The sequence below is a fragment of the Pseudorasbora parva genome, chromosome 10 (genome assembly GCF_024679245.1).
Source record: "Pseudorasbora parva isolate DD20220531a chromosome 10, ASM2467924v1, whole genome shotgun sequence".
Lineage (NCBI taxonomy): Eukaryota > Metazoa > Chordata > Actinopteri > Cypriniformes > Gobionidae > Pseudorasbora > Pseudorasbora parva.
This window is the reverse complement of record NC_090181.1, coordinates 962,866-986,473: the sequence shown is the minus strand read 5'-3', so window position 1 is coordinate 986,473 and position 23,608 is coordinate 962,866. Positions and strand designations below refer to the sequence as shown.

The 23,608-nt window shown below is 41.1% G+C and overlaps 1 protein-coding gene across 2 annotated transcripts; it reads left to right on the top strand.

Moving 5' to 3' along the window:
* Positions 1–470: 470 nt before the first annotated feature.
* On the top strand, positions 471–21,629 carry acp7 (acid phosphatase 7, tartrate resistant (putative)). Of its 2 annotated transcripts, XM_067454854.1 has the most exons (14): positions 471–633; positions 1,164–1,261; positions 3,870–4,070; positions 5,192–5,374; positions 5,840–5,865; positions 6,451–6,548; positions 10,432–10,494; positions 10,840–10,954; positions 11,083–11,196; positions 16,966–17,032; positions 18,816–18,883; positions 19,157–19,228; positions 20,339–20,476; positions 20,787–21,629. In XM_067454854.1, the coding sequence occupies exons 2-14, from the start codon at positions 1,168–1,170 to the stop codon at positions 20,850–20,852; spliced, it is 1,305 nt and encodes a 434-aa protein (XP_067310955.1). In that variant the 5' UTR covers positions 471–633; positions 1,164–1,167; the 3' UTR covers positions 20,853–21,629. The 2 variants fall into 2 exon arrangements, with proteins under 2 accessions (XP_067310955.1, XP_067310954.1); XM_067454853.1 differs by lacking the exon at positions 471–633 and having other exon boundaries at positions 1,131–1,261.
* Positions 21,630–23,608: the final 1,979 nt, after the last annotated feature.

Here is a 23,608-nt window from a genome sequence, read left to right as displayed (position 1 = left end):
AACATCATTAACCTGATATAAAATCAGTGGAAGTCTATGTAATGTCCTCATCAATATAGTGAAACAAACGTGTGTGTGTGTGTGTGTGTGAGAGAGAGAGAGAGAGAGAGAGAGAGAGAGAGAGAGAGAGAGAGAGAGAGAGAGAGAGAGAGAGAGAGAGAGAGAGAGAGAGAGAGAGAGTGTGTGTGTGTGTGTGTGTGTGTGTGAGAGAGAGAAAGAGAGCTAATTCAGGTGGCTTACACGCGCTAATCTCACTGACAGACAGCTGTCAATCAAAGCACGAGAAAACACACACACACACACACACACACACACACACACACACACACACACACACACACACCACAAACAGCTAAAAACAGACAGTTACAAATAACAACCAGAAACAATAAAACAGAGAAAAAAGTGAAGGGGACTTAATGTATTTTTTAAAGCTTTTTTTATTGTTCTTAGACAATTTAACCAGTGTGAGTTATTCCAACCCTTCTGGACGTGAGCGCGCACGTCGACGCCCAAAACACACGTGGGAAAGGAGCGTCACGTGATCTGCCGGGAAAAACACTGATCATGTGACCAGCAGTCAGACAGTTTGAGGAAATCAGAACACACACACAAACACACACACACCAACAGGTTTGAGAGTTTAATCTGTCAGATATAAATGTTTGTGTCGTTTATTTATTTAGCTGAGATTGGTTTGAGTGTTTATTAATGTAGGGGTTGTTTAAATGTATACGTGGGTGTTTATGCATGTGGCATTAGATGTGTATTTGTGATATTTTATTGTTTGATAAATTATGTTGTGTGTCACTCTTCCATCTATTAATTAACACAATTCATTTTTAAGTTATTCAGACATTCAGGAAGTTGTGTTTGTGAATGTGCATGTTAGTGATGTTATCAGACATCCCATAGACATTAAGAGTTTGTGTATGTGTGTGTGTGTGTGTGTGTGTGTGTGTGTGTGTGTGTGTGTGTGTGTATCCTAACATTTAATAAACCTTTACAAAACATAATGTATACGTTTCTGTCAGCACTGGTTAGTCATGTGACCCTCATGTTGTCTGTCTGTCTCTCTCTCTCACACACACACACACACACACACACACACACACACACACACACACACACACACACACACACACACACACACACACACACAGACTGATGGCGCTTCTGCTGATCCTGTGTGTGTGTGGATCCGTCGCCGCCGTGCCGCCCGTGGGGACTCAGCCGGATCAGGTGCACATCTCATATCCAGGTGGGAGTTCAGGCATGATTGACAGCTGTCTGTCAAAGAGGATTCTTCCTCATCACAGCAGTGTGTGTGTGTGTATGTGTGTGTGTGTGTGTGTGTGTGTGTGTGTGTGTTATGTGATGTGTGTGTCCTCAGCAGTGTTGTGGGTAACGCATTACAAGTAACTTGAGTTGCGTAATCAGATTACTTTTTCAAGTAACTAGTAAAGTAATGCATTGCATGAGTAAATGCAAAGATTATTGTACAGGTTACTGTAGTTCTAAACTATATGTGAGCATTTATTTATTCATCTGCACAACTCCTCAAAATGAATAAAATCAGTCAAATGCAAAATCAGAATACTATGCAAACCTCCAATTTTATGCTTGTATGTATATGAGTGACATACGTATATGGTTTTGAAATGATTTGGAAAAGCCCAGCCAGGGACAGGAGTTGAGAATTAGCACTAGCTATAAACTCTACATGCTGCGCATCATTTGCAGTACTGGTATTGTAGCTATGTCTGTATGCATTGTCCCTGTTAAATAAACAAATAAATAAAATAAAATAAATAATTAAATATTAAATAAAACAAGTTTTTAATCTACCTTTATTGACCCATGTTTTGCTGCTAACTTTCGATGATTCGGTTAAACCAAAAGCAAAACTGACTAGATATTTAGCCTTCAGGGCTTGAGATGTTAGGGTTAGAATCGTTCATTCACTTGTCTGAGTAAAACATTTGCTTGTCCGGGAATTTTTATTGTGTGTGTGTGTGTGTGTGTGTGTGTGTGTGTGTGTGTGTGTGTGTGTGTGTTGTAAATATAATTGATTCTGAAGCAATATTCTCACCAGTGTTCAATCAGCTTTGACATATTTAAATCTGCATATTTGTGAATTTTTATTTTTTATTTTTTTATTGAATCATTTCAAATTTGTGATATTTTTACCTTTTATAAAGGGCATTTCCCCCTAATCTGGTTAAATATAGGCTATGCTTCAGGCTTAATTTTATATTGTTAAATTTGATCAATACATTAAATTAAAATACAACACTATAAGGGCTGTTACCAATCAAATAAAAAAATTACACTAAAAAAATTACAACTGCATTTAATAATGTTTTGAGATTTGTAGTTTTGAATAGACACAAAATAAATGTTGGAAAGTTTGTTTAAACATGAAACTAATCCTCCAGTAGGTGGCAGCAGATGGCCATCTTAATGAGTGAGTCACTGAGCAAACGATTCATTCAAACACTGAATCGTTCAGTAACACACTTGTTGCTGTGAGACGCATTAAGGTTTTGTTGTGAACAATTTTCGCTGCTGAAATAGAAACAAAAGCACTCAATATAGCATCTAAAATGTAAGTGACTTTAAGTGAATGTTAATGTAAGTGAATGTTAATTAATTGTTTATGAAACTCATGAAATCAGTGTCACTTTCAGTCGTGATGGTGTTCAGGAAACAGCTTAACGCTCTAGTGTTGTATTTTCTCCTCGAGGCTGCACGAGCGTCAACAGATCGACCTTATTATCGTCAGTTCATTATATATTATTATCCACAATCGATCACCACTTACACTTAACTAATGCACAATCATTCCTGAATTTTGGTGATCCGCTAGTTATTTTTTGTTTTAATCAGCCTCTTGTCCGTCGGACAAGTAAAATTCTCTTTCAATGTCCCTTCAAAAAATCCACTTGTCCCAGACAAGCGTTAATGTCGAGCCCTGAGCTTTTATTGCTGAAGTAAGAGTTCAACTTTTTTCTTCTGCGTCCTATTTTCTGTTATCCAGAACGACTGAAAGGTTTCTTTGAGCGGCGCCCTCTACTGTACATGTGCGAATTAGCATTTTTACTTCAGCCTTAGGTTTATTATTTCAATTTTGGTGTGAAGAGGTCTTACATTTGCATAAAAATAGATTTTTTTCTTATAAAAAACAAAGGTGAGAAAAAGCAACGTAACACTACTTTTTAGGGCTGTGCAATATATCGAAATTATCAAAATATCGCAAATGTACATATTGCAATATGCATATTGCAACGGCATGCAATATCTGAATAATTTTAATATGATAATAATATTTTAATAGGCTACTTCAACATTGTGAAGAGTGTCCGTTTTAGGTTGACACATATAGCAGAGAATAGACTGGGCATGTGACTGTTACTTATGGGAATTGTTTGACGTTAAAAAGAGTTATTAAACGCAATAATTTGCGAAAAACAATAACTTGCAGTCTCACACTGTCTGACACACACACACACACGCACCGAAACGTGAACGATTTGTGACATAAATGTTTTCCTAAAACACTGCTGGTCAGTTTCAGATGTTGTTGCAATGCTTTCTTTTCCCCGAGACAAAAATGGTTTCATTCTCAGTTTCATTTTTTAAAAATATAATTTAAATAGATTTTACACACTAATTGCAATATCGTATCGCAAATCGAATATCGCATTATTTAACAAGATATTGCTTATCGCATTTTTGTTCAGTATCGCACAGCCCTGCTACTTTTCTTAAAAAGTAACTAAGTAACTCAATTACTTACTTTTAAGTGAGTTACGCAATATTGTACTGCACTACTTTTCAAAGTAACTTTCCCCAACACTGTTCCTCAGGTGTCTCGAGCTCTATGGAGGTCACATGGTCCACAGCCAATGAGACGGAGAGTATTGTGGAGTACAGCGAATGGGGCGGCCAAATCTTCAGTCACATGGCGAAGGGAAACGCCAGCAAGTTCATTAATGAAGGGTCGGAAGGAAGAACCGTATTCATACACCGAGTCAGGCTGAGCGGGCTGAGGCCAGGCGTCCAATACGGTACCCTATGATATACTATAATATGATATCATAACACTATAACGCCGTAACCCTATGATATACTATGTGAGGGATAATGTCCACCCAGCCGGTTGTTACCGCAGAATAAACCCCTCCAGAGCGATCAGGACCCCGAGGCGAAGCGGAGCGTCACTCTGAAGGGGTTTATTCTGCGATAACAACCGGCTGGGTGGACATTATCCCGCTTATTACACGCCTACTCGTCTCAAATAAATTACACACTAAATATTGTCCTGAGATGAAATATTTTATTAGCTCTTACGCAAAGCTTCCGCGAAGGAAAACAGTTCCAACCTGCTTTAAGCCTTTATCTATCGCTGCTAAATGTTGAGAATGAATGCTGAAAGGGTTAGTTCAGCCAAAGATGAACCCAAGCCTCTGATTTACTCGCCCTCAGGTCATTATAGGTGTTTATGACATTCTTCTGTCAGACAAATACAATCAGAGTTATATTTAAAAAGTCCAGGCTAACGTTAACCCCAGCAGTAGTTGGAGCTGTTTCTGAAGTCCATTAAATGCAGCTGTCCGTCAAATAACGTGCTCCACACGACTCCGATGGGTTAATAGAGCCTTCTGATTCCAATCGATGCGTTTGTGTCAGAAAAATATCCATATTTAAAACGTTATGAAGGAAACCTGCCTTGAAGTCTTCCATTGTTACCCACGGCTGTTTAAGCCACAAGATGGCGCCAGCGTTAAGCACAGAAGTAGAACCGGTCGAGATAACTCGCAGTACCCGGATGAGCGGTGTGTGTTATCTGGAAATAACACACCGCTGGAATGGGCGATGGACCAATCAGAATCAAGTATTTCACAGAGCCGTGTAATAAAATATGATATCATAACCCTATGATCCGTGCATAAAAATGCTATAAATGTGTCATGAGTCATAATTATACACACTTTACATTATTCTACTCTTATCACTTTTTATTTATTTATTGTAATTTATTTGTAAATTATTAATTATTCTATTATAATTAAGAATTAAATAATTTCTAAAAACCAAAAGTAATTTATATGAATATTTTTAAGGCTTTGTGATGTCCTTGTTAAAGTTTCTGTGTGTGTGTGCGTGCGTGTGTGTGTGTGTGTTTCAGTGTATCACTGTGGCAGTGACGCCGGCTGGAGCGATGTCTTTTATTTCACCGCTCTGAATGAAAGCGTGAGTTTCAGCCCCAGGTTCGCTCTGTTCGGGGACATGGGCAATGAAAACCCTCAGTCTCTGAGTCGACTGCAGAAGGAGACGCAGATGGGCATGTACGACGTCATTTTGCACATCGGTGAGACTCGCAGCATTCACACACACACGCACACGCACACACACACACAAACACACATGAGCACTCTCACACACTCTCTCACACACTCTCTCTCACGCACACACACACATACACACGCACTCTCTCACACACACACACACACGCACACTCTCTCACACTCTCTCTCACACACACGCACACTCTCAAACACTCTCTCACACACTCTCTCTCACACACACACACACACACACACACACACACACACACACACACACATACACACGCACACGCACACGCCCTCTCTTCCACTCTCTCACACACACACACACACAAATTCTTTCACACACACACACACACACACACACACACACACACACACACACACACACACACACACACACACACACACACACACACATGTGATTACCAGAGTCTGAGCCTCTGCATGTGCTGAAAGTGCATTACAGCATGTCATTGTTTTCACAGGGGACTTTGCATATGACTTACATGAGGTAAGAGAACACACACACACACACACACACACACACTGCCCCTGCCTTTAAACCTACTCATCAAACACACAGACACACACACACACACATGCACACACCACACAGCCCCTGCCCCTAAACCATCAGACACACAATTTATCCTTTTTTATCTGTAAAAATGATCCTCTTAATCGGTTAACAGGAATGACAGCGAGGCTGTGAGGGATACACACATCTCTTCGGTTGTTATTTCATGTGTTTTGGGGTCATTCTGCTTAAGAAACACTGCAAAAATATCTTACAAAGGTCACCTATTTCAAAGACTCCTTCAGGTTGTGTGTGCGTGCGTGCGTGTGTATATGTGTGTGTGTATGTGTGTGTGTGTGATGGGTAGGTTTAGGGGCAGTGTGTGTATGTGTGTGTGTGTGATGGGTAGGTTTAGGGGCAGTGTAAGGAGATAGAAAATACGGTTTGTACAGTATAAAAACCATTACGCCTATGGAATGTCTCTATATTTCACAAAAACAAACGTGTGTGTGTGTGTGTGTGTGTGTGTGTGTGTGTGTGTGTGTGTGTGTGTGTGTGTGTGTGTGTGTGTTCACTCAGGACAATGGCCGGATCGGTGATGAGTTCATGAAGCAGATCCAGTCCATCGCTGCTTACACACCTTACATGACCTGTCCAGGGAACCACGAGTGGGCTTTGTGAGTGTGTTTTAACGGATCTTCCCCTAGGGCAGGCATTACGAGCTTTTTTAATTAGGTTACAAAGTCAAAAGGCAGAAATTAGATGAAAGTGACCGATCGGGGCTATGTTTGTGTCTTAATTATGTTGTGACATTATTCGTGGCATATATATACACTCACCTAAACTGAATGTCAGAATGGGAAAGAAAGGTGATTTAAGCCGTTTTGAGCGTGGCATGGTTGTTGGTGCCAGACGGGTCGGTCTGAGTATTTCACAATCTGCTCAGTTACTGGGATTTACACACACAACCATTTCTAGGGTTTACAGAGAATGGTGTGAAAAGGGAAGAGCATCCAGTATGCAGCAGTCCTGTGGGAGAAAATGCCTTGATGATGCTCGAGGTCAGAGGAGAATGGGCCGACTGATTCAAGCTGATAGAAGAGCAACTTTGACTGAAATAACCACTCGTTACAACCGAGGTATGCAGCAAAGCATTTGTGAAGCCACAACACACACAACCTTGAGGCGGATGGGCTACACCAGCAGAAGACCCCACCGGGTACCACTCATCTCCACTACAAATAGGAAAAAGAGGCGACAATTTGCACAAGCTCACCAAAATTGGACAGTTGAAGACTGGAGAAATGTTGCCTGGTCTGATGAGTCTCGATTTCTGTTGAGACATTCAGATGGTAGAGTCAGAATTTGGCGTAAACAGAATGAGAACATGGATCCATCATGCCTTGTTCCCACTGTGCAGGCTGGTGGTGGTGGTGTAATGGTGTGGGGGATGTTTTCTTGGCACACTTTAGGCCCCTTAGTGCCAATTGGGCATCGTTTAAATGCCACGGGCGACCTGAGCATTGTTATTGATATAATCTAATATATATATAGTAGGGATGCCACAATACTCAATATAATATTGAGCCGTTCGGTACAGCATTGATGGTTCAATACGCTCTTGTGAATCGGTTTTGCATTTAATCAATTATTTCTATTTCTCTTCGTTTTAAATATGTCTCTGTTATTTCGGCTCTGTTTCAGTGAGCCTGTGAGTCTACGCGCTGATATGAGCAAATATCCTATCATATGCACTAAAGTTAGGGGTGTTAGCCGCGTTTTAAAGCCTTGCCGGTTAAACATTTCATTCAGGTTTTTCAAGCGTGGAGCGTGCACTAAAGCCTGTCAAACACACGGGATTACTGGACATAGTTGTATTCCTGCGCTAATACTCTCTCACACACACACACACACGGTTAAAATATACAAACCCAGTCGGATATGTCTAAAGTGAAAGCGAACTCACGTGTCTGTATATGAGATGCGAGCAGGTCTCAGCAGCGCAGTCTAGTGATTATGAACACTTGTCCTTAAAGGGACAGTTCCCCTCTAAAGTTATTTTTAATTAAACAACTAAAACAAAGAGAAATATTCACTTACTGCTCTTGAATAATGTATATACAGTAGCTTTTAATCGAAGACTATGTAGTTTTAATTTTAGCCTACATTTATTCATTCAATTATATACTTTAAAGCTGCTGGACATCTCTGAGCTGCCACTGTAAATCTTTTTATAGTAAATATAGTTATATATATTTATTTTATATTATACAATACACCAGGAATGTGTACAAGTTTTTTTTTTAAAGTAAAATTAAGTTTAAGTAAGGTTTTTTCAAGTCTTTTAAGTAAAATAATTCTGTTCCTGTCTAAGAACAGAATAGCAAAAAAACTCTTAAAATCTTGGACCAGAAGCCTTACAGTTCACATCATTGTATTATCCTTAATAACGTCAAACTGCTAAGCTAAGAAGATGTAATTTACATTTACATTCACGCATTTGGCAGACGCTTTAATCCAAAGCGACTTACATTGCATTCAAGGTACACATTTTTTTACTTTTTGTCTGTTCTTGCTTTCCTTGGGAATCGAACCCATGACCTTGACGTTGCTAGCGCCACACTCTACTGTTGGAGCTACAGGAAAGCTAATCAGATATAAAAATATCTGTCTGGTCTATAAAATCTTGCATAAGACTGCTCCTGCTCCTTTAAACTCATTCATAACTCAATGTAATAATAGTCCGAGCACCAGAAGCACTGCATGAGGTGATAACTGCACACATTAATCTGACAGATGGGATGTGTTTGCTGCCTCAGTGTTAGGTCTTGTGTCTTAATGTGGCCTTTGTATGATTATTCTGTATGCAAAATGTGTACTTCTTTTAATGCATGAACTGCTTTTATGCCTTTGCAGTTGATGCTTGTTTGTTTGTGCTTGTCTCAAGTGTTGTACGTCTTACACTCTGTTGTTTTGCCCTGTTGTAAATATAATTGTAATTTATTGTACCTGAGGTATGCCTGTTAACAACGGGCCGGGGACTACAGCTGGAAATTAGCCGTAGAGGCTCAAGCTGCTCTTTTTTTAAAAAGGGACTGCCCACGTTATAATAAACTAATAAACTAAACTAAACTAAAAAACTGAAAACCGTGGTTAAAAACCGAGGTATGTATTGAACCGTGGACTAACTGTATTATTGCATCCCTAATATATATATATATATATACCCCCCGTGTCTCTATGATGTTCAGATGTGAAGATATACACTTTGGATTTGGGTTGTTAGGGTGCTTGATAATGGTTGCTAGGGAGTGGCTAGGAGGTGTTGAAGGTGATTTGTGATTGGCCGTTGATGCCCTGAGTCAATCAAACCCACCCCCATGTTTCTATGACACTCCTATCCAGAGATATAACTTTGATCTTTTTCAATGGAAGTCTATGGGATCGGTTGTTAGGGAGCTCTAAATGGTTGCTAGGGCGTGGCTTAATAGCATCATCATGATCCTGACATAGTGATTGGTTGTCTGAGTAGATTGGGCCCACCCCCTTGTCTCTGTGAGTCTGTGAAGCAGAGCTATGCTCAATACAAAATCCCTATGGGATTTACCATTGAATGAGAAACGCATGCGTTGCATGGGGCGACCCTCCCCATTATAAGTCTATGGGAAAATTTTCGATTTTTGGGGAGCTCTAGCACCCCAGGGGTACAACTTACACCCCTTTGAGATGTGTGTTCTGAGAGATCCTATCAGGATCTTCAACTTTCGTATAAGTGACGAGTGTTTTGGATTTCATCGTTTGGCGCTATGAGTGCTCAAAGTTTTCGTAATGCATTCTCGATGGGACGTTTTCGCTACTTTTTCGCCCCTGGGGCGAGACCCGCACCCCCGATCCCTTAGCAGAGATATAGCACACCATTCCCGATTGGGACGCACCTTTTGACAATTGCTTTGTTGGGTGTTTGACAAAATTTATATAAATATATATATATATATATATATATATATATATATATATATATATATATATCAAATAAATGCAGCAGAAGACTGTTAATTATTCCAAGCCTTTGCCCGGCAATGTAAATGATTCGCCCTGACACACACACACACACACACACACACGCACTGACTGACGGTGCAGTTTGCTGTCTGACCACTGGAGGGAGGCAGTGGATTATGGATTAACTCATAACTCATGGGATTTATTTTGGATGGAGTATTTTTGGGCTGTAGTTTCTCCCTGTAATGCAGCAAACGTCTGTTGTTTTCCCAGCCTTGACCTTATGACCCCTGTGCACATCCATATCTGCATGACGGAAATGATCCTGAACCCCTCCTGACCTCTTAACCTTTGACCCCTTCCTCTCTGACCCTGAATTGGGCCGTATTTAAGCACAGCCGTGTCTCATCCGGGACGGCCGTCGCTCATGTTTACGAACCGAAGGAAACTTGAGAGTTCTTGTGTTTGTTTCACACAACGATCCGTTCGTGTGTGTGTGTGTGTGTGTGTGTGTGTGTATGTGTGTGTGTGTAATGCCTGCTCTGTTTGTTCTTCCAGTAATTTCTCCCACTATCGGAGTCGCTTCAGTATGCCGGGACACACGGAGAACCTGTGGTACAGGTACGAGCTCAGAGAGAGAGAGTGTGTGTGTGTGTACGAGCTCAGTCAGAGAGTGTGTGTGTGTGTGTGTGTGTATGTGTGTTCAAACTCAGTCAGAGAGAGACAGAGTGTGCGTGCGTGTGTGTGTGTGTGATGGGTAGGTTTAGGGTGTGTGTGTGATGGGTAGGTTTAGTGTAGAGAGATAGAATATACAGGTTATACAGTCTAAAATCCATCACACCTATGGAAAGTCTCCACAATTCACAAAAACCTAACCTGTGTGTGTGTGTGTGTGTGTGTGTGTGTGTGTGTGTGTGTGTGTGTGTGTGTGTGTGTGTGTGTGCGTGTGTGTGTGTGTGTGTGTAGCTGGAACGTCGGTCCCGCTCACATCATCTCCTTTTCCACTGAAGTCTATTTCTATCTGGAATACGGCCTTGACCTGATCTTCAGACAGTACGAGTGGCTGCGAGCGGATCTCGAGGTGCGATTGATAATCTATTGATGTATTAATTAAACCTGAGCTAACTTTAACGTGTGTGTGTGTGTGTGTGTGTGTGTGTGTGTGTGTGTGTGTGTGTGTGTGTGTGTGTGTGTGTGTGATTGGTTCAGGAGGCGAATCGGCCTGAAAATCGAGCGCAGCGGCCGTGGATCTTCACGATGGGACACAGACCAATGTACTGCTCCGATGATGACGACGACGACTGCACACACTTCCAGAGCTACGTATGTGTGTGACGGTCAATCAATCAATCAATCAATCAATCAATCAATCAATCAATCAATCAGTCAGCTTTATTTCTATCGCTCTTCTCCAGCGGCGATTGTGTCAGAGCAGCTTCAGTGTTAAACAGGACAATACTGCAGCAGAATTAGATTTGGCTGTACAGTCGTTCTGGAGTAAACAGTGATGTTATCAGCTTATTTTAATTTATCATAGAGAGACAATGTTGGCAGATCAGTATTATAGTTTATAGAATTAAATAAGACCTCATTTATTCATTTTATTTGTATATTTAGTTGAATAACTTTGATCATAATGTTAGTGCCCCTTCATTACAGCATCTCTTTAATTCATTCTCACCTGATCGTTCCTCTGTTCTGCTAGCGTAAAGCTCCTAATGCTGCTCTGGCGTCTCCTACAACAGATCCACATGCAATACAAACTCTTCTCTCTAAGCTCCGCCTCTCTGAGAGCTGCTCTGCTCTGATTGGTTAGAAACCGAATGCTCATTATCATATCTGAATCTCAGCTCTTGACAGACAGTGATGTGAACAGTCAGTGTAACTCGTTACTAAAAGTATTGCCACAGTTACTGAAAAAGTAATCTGATTACTGATTACTCCTTTAAAAAGTAACTTAGTTACTTTACAGATTACTTGATTCTAAAAGTAACTAAGATTATAAATTACTTTATTAGTTACATTCAGCAGTTGCCACCTCAACAGAAATGACAGCCGTTTTTGCCGACACTCACTTAATTGAAGTGCATTTTTAACAGTAACGTCAACAATGCATCTCCTGACATTTTAAGTTGAAATTAAAAAATATGTCCTGAAAAGATACTCTCCCTGAGACGTGAGAAGAAAGCAAAAAATATTTATTTTTTATTTTTTACTATGGAAAATGACTAAAATAGTAACTCACAGTTACTTGGATAAATTAATTTAATCTGATTACTGGTTTGGAAATACTAACGCGTTAGATTACTCGCTACTGGAGAAAAGTCGTCAGATTAGAGTAACGCGTTAGATTACTCGCTACTGGAGAAAAGTCGTCAGATTAGAGTAACGCGTTAGATTACTCGCTACTGGAGAAAAGTCGTCAGATTAGAGTAACGCGTTAGATTACTCGCTACTGGAGAAAAGTCGTCAGATTAGAGTAACGCGTTAGATTACTCGCTACTGGAGAAAAGTCGTCAGATTAGAGTAACGCGTTAGATTACTCGCTACTGGAGAAAAGTCATCAGATTAGAGTAACGCGTTAGGTTACTCGCTACTGGAGAAAAGTCGTCAGATTAGAGTAACGCGTTAGATTACTCACTACTGGAGAAAAGTCGTCAGATTAGAGTAACGCGTTAGATTACTCACTACTGGAGAAAAGTCGTCAGATTAGAGTAACGCGTTAGATTACTCGCTACTGGAGAAAAGTCGTCAGATTAGAGTAACGCGTTAGATTACTCGCTACTGGAGAAAAGTCGTCAGATTAGAGTAACGCGTTAGATTACTCGCTACTGGAGAAAAGTCGTCAGATTAGAGTAACGCGTTAGATTACTCGCTACTGGAGAAAAGTCGTCAGATTAGAGTAACGCGTTAGATTACTCGCTACTGGAGAAAAGTCATCAGATTAGAGTAACGCGTTAGATTACTCGCTACTGGAGAAAAGTCGTCAGATTAGAGTAACGCGTTAGATTACTCACTACTGGAGAAAAGTCGTCAGATTAGAGTAACGCGTTAGATTACTCACTACTGGAGAAAAGTCGTCAGATTAGAGTAACGCGTTAGATTACTCACTACTGGAGAAAAGTCGTCAGATTAGAGTAACGCGTTAGATTACTCACTACTGGAGAAAAGTCATCAGATTAGAGTAACGCGTTAGATTACTCACTACTGGAGAAAAGTCGTCAGATTAGAGTAACGCGTTAGATTACTCGCTACTGGAGAAAAGTCGTCAGATTAGAGTAACGCGTTAGATTACTCACTACTGGAGAAAAGTCGTCAGATTAGAGTAACGCGTTAGATTACTCGTTACTGGAGAAAGTCGTCAGATTAGAGTAACGCGTTAGATTACTCGCTACTGGAGAAAAGTCATCAGATTAGAGTAACGCGTTAGATTACTCGCTACTGGGGAAAAGTTGTCAGATTAGAGTAACGCGTTAGATTACTCGCTACTGGAGAAAAGTCGTCAGATTAGAGTAACGCGTTAGATTACTCGCTACTGGAGAAAAGTCGTCAGATTAGAGTAACGCGTTAGATTACTCGCTACTGGAGAAAAGTCATCAGATTAGAGTAACGCGTTAGATTACTCGCTACTGGAGAAAAGTCATCAGATTAGAGTAATGCGTTAGATTACTCGCTACTGGAGAAAAGTCGTCAGATTAGAGTAACGCGTTAGATTAATCGCTACTGGAGAAAGTCGTCAGATTAGAGTAACGCGTTAGATTACTCACTACTGGAGAAAAGTCGTCAGATTAGAGTAACGCGTTAGATTACTCACTACTGGAGAAAAGTCGTCAGATTAGAGTAACGGGTTAGATTACTCGCTACTGGAGAAAAGTCGTCAGATTAGAGTAACGGGTTAGATTACACGCTACTGGAGAAAAGTCATCAGATTAGAGTAACGCGTTAGATTACTCACTACTGGAGAAAAGTCGTCAGATTAGAGTAACGCGTTAGATTACTCGCTACTGGAGAAAAGTCGTCAGATTAGAGTAACGGGTTAGATTACTCGCTACTGGAGAAAAGTCATCAGATTAGAGTAATGCGTTAGATTACTCGCTACTGGAGAAAAGTCGTCAGATTAGAGTAACGCGTTAGATTAATCGCTACTGGAGAAAGTCGTCAGATTAGAGTAACGCGTTAGATTACTCACTACTGGAGAAAAGTCGTCAGATTAGAGTAACGCGTTAGATTACTCACTACTGGAGAAAAGTCGTCAGATTAGAGTAACGGGTTAGATTACTCGCTACTGGAGAAAAGTCGTCAGATTAGAGTAACGGGTTAGATTACACGCTACTGGAGAAACATCATCAGATTAGAGTAACGCGTTAGATTACTCGCTACTGGAGAAAAGTCATCAGATTAGAGTAACACGTTAGATTAATCGCTACTGGAGAAAGTCGTCAGATTAGAGTAACGCGTTAGATTACTCGCTACTGGAGAAAAGTTGTCAGATTAGAGTAATCTAACGGGTTGCGAGTTGCGAGTAATCGAGTTGCGATTAATCGCTACTGGAGAAAGTCGTCAGATTAGAGTAACGCGTTAGATTACTCGCTACTGGAGAAAAGTTGTCAGATTAGAGTAACGCGTTAGATTACTCGCTACTGGAGAAAAGTTGTCAGATTAGAGTAACGCGTTAGATTACTCGCTACTGGAGAAAAGTCGTCAGATTAGAGTAACGGGTTAGATTACTCGCTACTGGAGAAAAGTTGTCAGATTAGAGTAACGCGTTAGATTACTCGCTACTGGAGAAAAGTCGTCAGATTAGAGTAACGCGTTAGATTAATCGCTACTGGAGAAACATCATCAGATTAGAGTAACGCGTTAGATTACTCGCTACTGGAGAAAAATCATCAGATTAGAGTAACGCGTTAGATTACTCGCTACTGGAGAAAAGTCGTCAGATTAGAGTAACGCGTTAGATTAATCGCTACTGGAGAAAGTCGTCAGATTAGAGTAACGCGTTAGATTACTCACTACTGGAGAAAAGTCGTCAGATTAGAGTAACGCGTTAGATTACTCACTACTGGAGAAAAGTCGTCAGATTAGAGTAACGGGTTAGATTACTCGCTACTGGAGAAAAGTCATCAGATTAGAGTAACGCGTTAGATTACTCGCTACTAGAGAAAACTCGTCAGATTAGAGTAACGGGTTAGATTACACGCTACTGGAGAAACATCATCAGATTAGAGTAACGCGTTAGATTACACGCTACTGGAGAAACATCATCAGATTAGAGTAACGCGTTAGATTACTCGCTACTGGAGAAAAGTCATCAGATTAGAGTAACGCGTTAGATTAATCGCTACTGGAGAAAGTCGTCAGATTAGAGTAACGCGTTAGATTACTCGCTACTGGAGAAAAGTTGTCAGATTAGAGTAACGCGTTAGATTACTCGCTACTGGAGAAAAGTCGTCAGATTAGAGTAACGGGTTAGATTACTCGCTACTGGAGAAAAGTTGTCAGATTAGAGTAACGCGTTAGATTACTCGCTACTGGAGAAAAGTTGTCAGATTAGAGTAACGCGTTAGATTACTCGCTACTGGAGAAAAGTTGTCAGATTAGAGTAACGCGTTAGATTAATCGCTACTGGAAAAAAGTCGTCAGATTAGAGTAACGCGTTAGATTACTCGCTACTGGAGAAAAGTCGTCAGATTAGAGTAACGCGTTAGATTACTCGCTACTGGAGAAAAGTCGTCAGATTAGAGTAACGCGTTAGATTACTCACTACTGGAGAAAAGTCGTCAGATTAGAGTAACGCGTTAGATTACTCGCTACTGGAGAAAAGTCGTCAGATTAGAGTAACGCGTTAGATTACTCGCTACTGGAGAAAAGTTGTCAGATTAGAGTAACGCGTTAGATTACTCGCTACTGGAGAAAAGTCGTCAGATTAGAGTAACGCGTTAGATTACTCGCTACTGGAGAAAAGTCGTCAGATTAGAGTAACGGGTTAGATTACACGCTACTGGAGAAAAGTCGTCAGATTAGAGTAACGCGTTAGATTACTCGCTACTGGAGAAAGTCGTCAGATTAGAGTAACGGGTTAGATTACTCGCTACTGGAGAAAAGTCGTCAGATTAGAGTAACGCGTTAGATTACTCGCTACTGGAGAAAGTCGTCAGATTAGAGTAACGCGTTAGATTACTCGCTACTGGAGAAAAGTCATCAGATTAGAGTAACGCGTTAGATTACTCGCTACTGGAGAAAAGTCGTCAGATTAGAGTAACGCGTTAGATTACTCGCTACTGGAGAAAAGTTGTCAGATTAGAGTAACGCGTTAGATTACTCACTACTGGAGAAAAGTCGTCAGATTAGAGTAACGCGTTAGGTTACTCGCTACTGGAGAAAAGTCGTCAGATTAGAGTAACGGGTTGAAGCGACCTCAATTATGGGATATATAGTCCCAGGGATGCCAGTTTTAGCAGCAACCTTACCAAAATAACACACATTTACCCCCAAACGCCTTCCCCCCATCTGTCCATCATCGGCTAAAGCCCGCCCTGATGATCTCATTGCTCAGTTTCTGTTGATCATCAGTCCGTCATCGGCTAAAGCACGCCCTGATGATCTCATTGGTCAGTTTCTGTTGATCATCTGATCTGAATCATGAATCGATTCGCTGACTCATAACCGTTTGAATCTTTATTTGAGGATTGAACACAAACGCAAAAGAGAAGCCAATGCTGAATAAAGTCGTAGTTTTTGTTATTTTTGGACCCAAATGTATTTTGGATGCTTCAAGAGACTCTAATTAACCCACTGATGTCTCATATGGACTACTGTGATGATGTTTTTATTCCCTTTCTGGACATGGACAGTATAGTGTGCATACACTTGCATACGCTCTCGGACTAAATATAAAATATCTTAAACTGTGTGTGAAGATGAACGGAGGTCTGACGGGTGTGGAACGACATTAGGGAGAGGAGTTCATTTTTGGCTGAACTAACCCTTTAATTAACACTTTAAGCATGACTGTTTTCTGAGATAAAACTGATGGGATAAAATTATTGTGTGTATTTGGTCATGTCTGACCGATCCCTCGTCCCATTTCAGGTCCGACTCGGACGCAATGACACCAAACCTGCCGCTCCTGGACTGGAGGATTTATTCTATCAGTATGGTAAGAAGATTTGGGCTGTTCTGCTTATATAGCAGGTCTTTTTTCAGACTAGTGTAAAGAAAACGAGTTTTCTTAAAGGGATAGTTCACTTTAAAATGAAAACTGTCATCCTTTACTCATCCTCCAGTTGTTTCAAACCTGTGTGAGTTTCTTTCTTCAGCTGAACACGAGGGAAGATATTCTGAAGAATGTCAGTAACCAAACAGTTAACTGGAGCCATTGACTGCCACAGTATCTTTCTTTCCTACTATGGCAGTCAATGGCTCCAGTTAACTGTTTGGTTACTGACATTCTTCAGAATATCTTCCCTTGTGTTCAGCTGAAGAAAGAAACTCATACAGGTTTGAAACAACTTGAGGCTGAGTAAAGGATTAGTTGACTTTTAAATCAACTTTAGCTGATAGTTTCCTCACCCGCATCTTATCCAAGATGTACATGTCTTTCTTTCTTCAGTGGAAAAGAAATGATTTTGTGATATATGAGGACACAAATGTGTATAATGACATATGTCAGGGGTTTCCAAACTGGGGTTTCCAGAAAATTGCAGGGACTAAAACATAAAGCAAATGGTTAGAAGAAAAAAGAAAAACGTCTATTTTCATACATAAAAATGTGACCCTGGACCACAAAACCAGTCATAAGTGGCAATAGCCAACAATACATTGTGTGGGTAAAAAAAAATATTTTTTTCTTATATGCCAAAAATAATTAGGATATTAACTAAATATAATGTTCCATGAAAATATATACAAATCTTTATTTTAAAAAAGTGACTTATGACTGATTTTGTGGTCCAGGGTCACATATAAAGAGGGATTTTAGGAAGGGGGTCCCATAAAAGGTTTATCATATAAAAGGCACCAAAACCCCTGACACAGGTATTACAGGAGAGGGTGAAATATGAGGACATTACCCATGGCCCCACTTTACAAAAGGCTTATAAATCACACAGGAGGAGTTTTTATGAGAAAGTAAAAATGCAGAATGTTTCCTGTGATGGGTAGGTTTAGGGGCAGTGTGTGTGTGTGTGTGTGTGTGTGATGGGTAGGTTTAGGGGCTGTGTGTGTGTGTGTGTGTGTGTGTGTGATGGGTAGGTTTAGGGGCTGTGTGTGTGTGTGTGTGTGTGTGATGGGTAGGTTTAGGGTGTGTGTGATGGGTAGGTTTAGGGGTTTTGTGTGTGTGTGTGTGTGTGTGTGTGTGTGTGTGATGGGTAGGTTTAGGGGCTGTGTGTGTGTGTGTGTGTGTGTGTGTGTGTGTGTGTGTGTGTGTGTGTGTGTGTGTGATGGGTAGGTTTAGGGGCTGTGTGTGTGTGATGGGTAGGTTTAGGGGTTGTGTGTGTGTGTGTGTGTGTGTGTGTGTGTGTGATGGGTAGGTTTAGGGGCTGTGTGTGTGTGTGTGTGTGTGTGTGTGTGATGGGTAGGTTTAGGGTGTGTGTGATGGGTAGGTTTAGGGGTTTTGTGTGTGTGTGTGTGTGTGTGTGTGATGGGTAGGTTTAGGGGCTGTGTGTGTGTGTGTGTGTGTGTGTGTGTGTGTGTGTGTGTGTGTGTGTGTGTGTGTGTGATGGGTAGGTTTAGGGGCTGTGTGTGTGTGATGGGTAGGTTTAGGGTTTGTGTGTGTGTGTATGTGTATGTGTGTGTGTGTGTGTGTGATGGGTAGGTTTAGGGGCAGTGTAAGGGGATAGACATTATGGTTTATACAGTATAAAAACCATTACGCCTATGGAATGTCCCTTTATGTCACAAAAACCAACGTGTGTGTGTGTGTTAATATTTATATCTCTCAGGAGTGGATCTGGAGCTCTGGGCTCATGAACACACGTATGAGAGACTCTGGCCTGTGTACGGATACAAGGTAATCCTGCAATAATCAAAGGCCTGTATTAATGCTTTTGGGGATATTACATTCATGCAGTGTGTACTAGGGCGGTTTGTGAAGGTAAAAACTCACACAAATTTAAATGCAATTAAATTAAGGCAACGAGTTTGCACAATTGAATTATGTAAACTGAACGCATGCGTTTTTACGGTGGAGGAGACGCCAGAACAACATTAGGAGCCTTACGCTCGCAGAATAGCGGCACTTTAACGGCAGATTCTCGTTATGGTGTTTGTGTGTGTCTTACAGGTGTTTAACGGGAGCTCTGAAGAGCCGTATGTGAACCCTAAAGCACCCGTTCATATAATCACCGGATCAGCCGTGAGTATCATCATGGGCAATAATACACATTCATTACTAACTTTGTCACATGACCTCATCATGCTGCATCTTGGTTTTGCATTTTAAGGCAAGACTCTACACGTGAAAAGAGTAAAAATGAAACGAATAGATATTAACATTGCGTAAAAATGTTTAAATATGCAAATGAAGCATTATTTAAATCAAATATTCACTCATTTGCAATGCATACATTTCCAGAACAGAAAGGGGCACATTGGATAAAGTCAGTCGGTAAAGTTAGAGGTTTTTATAGACAGGATTCAGGGTTTGTCTTTTAATCGAATCCTGTCAACAGCCAGAAACGGATCATTTCACCGTTTTTAGGAGTAAAATGCTGTATAAATCAAGTAACCCTTGAGAATATAGAATATGTGTGCGCGTGTGTGTATGTGTGCGCGTGTGTGTGCGCGTGTGCGTGTGTGCGTGCGTGCGTGTGTGTGTGTGTGCGTGCGTGTGTGTGTGTGTGCGTGTGTGTATAGAGATTTCTGAGATTTCTAAAATCTGCAGATGCTAATAGATCAAGTGCAATGATAAACACTTGGTTTCTTTCAACTACACACCGCTAAAAATGCTCTTCTTACTCAGTATTTTTGTCTTGTTTCTAGTCCAAACATCTAAAAATTCTTACAACAAGAAGTATTTACTAGACAAGCAAAAGTTTTTTCTTAAAATAAGCTAAATAATCTTGTTTTCTGTTTGAATTAAGATTATTTTTCTCACCCCATTGGCAGATTATTTATCTTATTTTAAGCAAAAACTCTCTTCATTTTGAGTTATTTTCCCAAAACAAGACAATTACTTTTGACTTGTCGAGTAAAACCTTCCTAATGTAAGAATTGTTTGATATTTGGACATAAAACAAGACAAAAATACTGAGTAAAAAAAGCATTTTTTGCAGTGTAGTCAAATCGCTCTTAAACTGAGCCGTGCATGAAAATAAAATAAATTTGGCATTAAAAGAATCACTTCCAGGACATTCATCACACTGCAGATATGGTGAGTGCATTGCATTGTGGGATACAGTGTCCAGTGCATTGCATTGTGGGATACAGTAGTGCCTTCTGCTTTACACTGATTGTCTCTCGTCAGGGATGTCGAGAAAAGCACGACGGCTTTATCCCTAAACCTCGAGACTGGAGCGCGTTCAGAAGCACTGATTACGGATACACACGCATGCGTCTGATCAACAACACACACCTGGACCTGGAGCAGGTGTCGGACGACCAGGTGACTACTCTTACACTCGTCATTTCTTCACTATTGTGCCGTTTATAGAGTGAACCGCTTCTCAAACAAGAACAAATGTAACACACACACACACCCACACAAATGTGGGCGGGGCTTGATTGTGTCTGTGGGGAGTTGATTGGATGGCTGTGGTTTGCTATTGGCTGATCTCCTGTGAGTGACAGGTGGCCCCGCCCTCGTCATCAGAGAAGGAGATGAAGTTATTCTGACTCAGGATTATGATGAATCATTTACACTGCATTATACTGTCCATTCATCCTGACTCTAATGTTCATGTGACTGTCTGCAGTACGGTAAAGTGATCGATCAGATCACGCTGGTGAAGGAGAAACATGGACCGGACGCCTGGCGCTGAAGATCTACGTCATCCAAACACACACACACACACACACACACACACACACACACTCTCTCTCTCTCTCTCTCTCTCTCTCTCTCTCTCTCTCTCTCTCTCTCTCTCTCTCTCTCTCTCTCTCTCTCTCACACACACTCTCACACACACACACACACACACACACGTTTGTTTTTGTGACATTCCATTGGCGTAATGGTTTTTATACTGTACAAACCATATTTTATATCCCCTTACACTGCGCCTAAACCTACCCATCACACACACACACACACACACACACACACACACACACACTCTCTCTCTCTCTCTCTCTCTCTCTCTCTCTCTCTCTCTCTCTCTCTCTCTCTCTCTCTCTCACACACACACACACACACACACACACACACACACACACACACACACACACACACACACACACACTGCCCCTAAACCTACCCATCACACACACACACACCCACACACACACACTCACACTGCCCCTAAACCTACCCATCACACACACACACACACCCACACACACACACACACACACACACTGCCCCTAAACCTACCCATCACACACACACACACTCACACACACACACACACACACACACACACGTTTGTTTTTGTGACATTCCATTGGCGTAATGGTTTTTATACTGTACAAACCATATTTTATATCCCCTTACACTGCGCCTAAACCTACCCATCACACACACACACACACACACACACACACACACACACACACACACACACACACACACACACACACACACACACACACACACTCTCTCTCTCTCTCTCTCTCTCTCTCTCTCTCTCTCACACACACACACACACACACACACACACACACACACACACACACACACACACACACACACACACACACACACACACACACACACACACACACACACACACACACACTGCCCCTAAACCTACCCATCACACACACACACACTCACACTGCCCCTAAACCTACCCATCACACACACACACACACCCACACACACACACACACACACACACTGCCCCTAAACCTACCCATCACACACACACACACACCCACACACACACACACACACACACACTGCCCCTAAACCTACCCATCACACACACACACACTCACACACACACACACACACACACACGTTTGTTTTTGTGACATTCCATTGGCGTAATGGTTTTTATACTGTACAAACCATATTTTATATCCCCTTACACTGCGCCTAAACCTACCCATCACACACACACACACACACACACACACACACACACACTCTCTCTCTCTCTCTCTCTCTCTCTCTCTCTCTCACACACACACACACACACACACACACACACACACACTGCCCCTAAACCTACCCATCACACACACACACACTCACACTGCCCCTAAACCTACCCATCACACACACACACACACCCACACACACACACACACACACACTGCCCCTAAACCTACCCATCACACACACACACACACTCTCACACACACACACACACACACACACACACACACACACACACACACACACACTGCCCCTAAACCTACCCATCACAGGAAACATTCTGCATTTTTCCTTTCTCATAAAAACTCCTCCTGTGTGATTTATAAGCCTTTTGTAAAGTGGGGCCATGGGTAATGTCCTCATATTTCACCCTCTCCTGTAATACCTGTGTCATACCCATGGCATTATACACATTTGGGTCCTCATATGTCACAAAAACACGCCCACACACACACACACACACACTCACTCTCTCAGGAAACACTTTGAAACCCAATCAACAATGAGACGCACTTTAGCTGTAATCAAACGAGCGAGGGAACTGAAGATCAGACGTCTGAAGCTCTCACACGTGTTTTGAGTTAAAATGGAGACGATTCTTCAAACCCTTCCAGTCTGATTTAAACCCTGATCCTGCTCTGATTATCTCTGGATCTCTGGGAAACAACATGCACTTCACAGGATGGGAGGATATTTTTAGGGTCTTTAATTGGATGGACTGAATGAACATTCTTTGATCTAACTTGTAAATGATTATATTTTAGTGAGGAGATAAAGTACTGTATGTAATCTACTATCTGTTCCTAAACCCAGTGAGCTGCCTACACAGACAGCGCCTTAAAGGGATAGTTCAGCCAAAAATGAAAATGTGACATTATTAAGGCGTCACATACATTATGCTGCTTTATAAATTGTTTTAAGATGATATAGATGTGTTTTCTTTTTTAATTTTATATCTTTTTAACTTGAACGCCGTGTTTTTATTACTGTGTTTTGCAATGAAAAGATTCTAATGTATGTTGGGTTTGAGCTCATGTTTGAGGCTCACTGGGGTTTGGATTTGAGAGGATTACTCTTTGAACTTCACAATAAGCTTTAATAAATTCATCTTGTCTCAGTAGCTGGTGTGTGTTTGACCAGGGTCACATCAGCTTCTGGTTTCAGTTATTCAGGATGGAGATAAGCTGCGGTTAAAGTGATGGACATTCGCTGCACATTAGCTCTTAAATTTGTTGCAATTTTTGTGGTCAATGCGGATCAGCAGGAGGAAAAACGGTCCACCAAAGAGCTTTCGCTCAGGAATTATTTATATTATAGAGTTAATTTCATATTACTCTGTTCCACATGGCAGAGAGATTGTTTTTTTTCTGAAGATGCTGGAAATTGGTAAGCTTGAGCTGCCATGTATACAGTATAAAAGCCTATTTAGTTCAATTTTAAAATCTATAAATCTCGTTCTTCAACTGCTGAGCGATC

What these genes read in the sequence shown, in the direction of transcription:
- acp7 (XM_067454854.1), top strand. Translation starts at nt 1,168, where the DNA reads ATGGCGCTTCTGCTGATCCTGTGTGTGTGTGGATCCGTCGCCGCCGTG. An exon ending in GAGGCCAGGCGTCCAATACG is followed by an intron (nt 4,071 to 5,191) that starts GTACCCTATGAT and finishes TGTGTGTTTCAG; the next exon opens with TGTATCACTGTGGCAGTGAC. An exon ending in AGCAGGTGTCGGACGACCAG is followed by an intron (nt 20,477 to 20,786) that starts GTGACTACTCTT and finishes GACTGTCTGCAG; the next exon opens with TACGGTAAAGTGATCGATCA.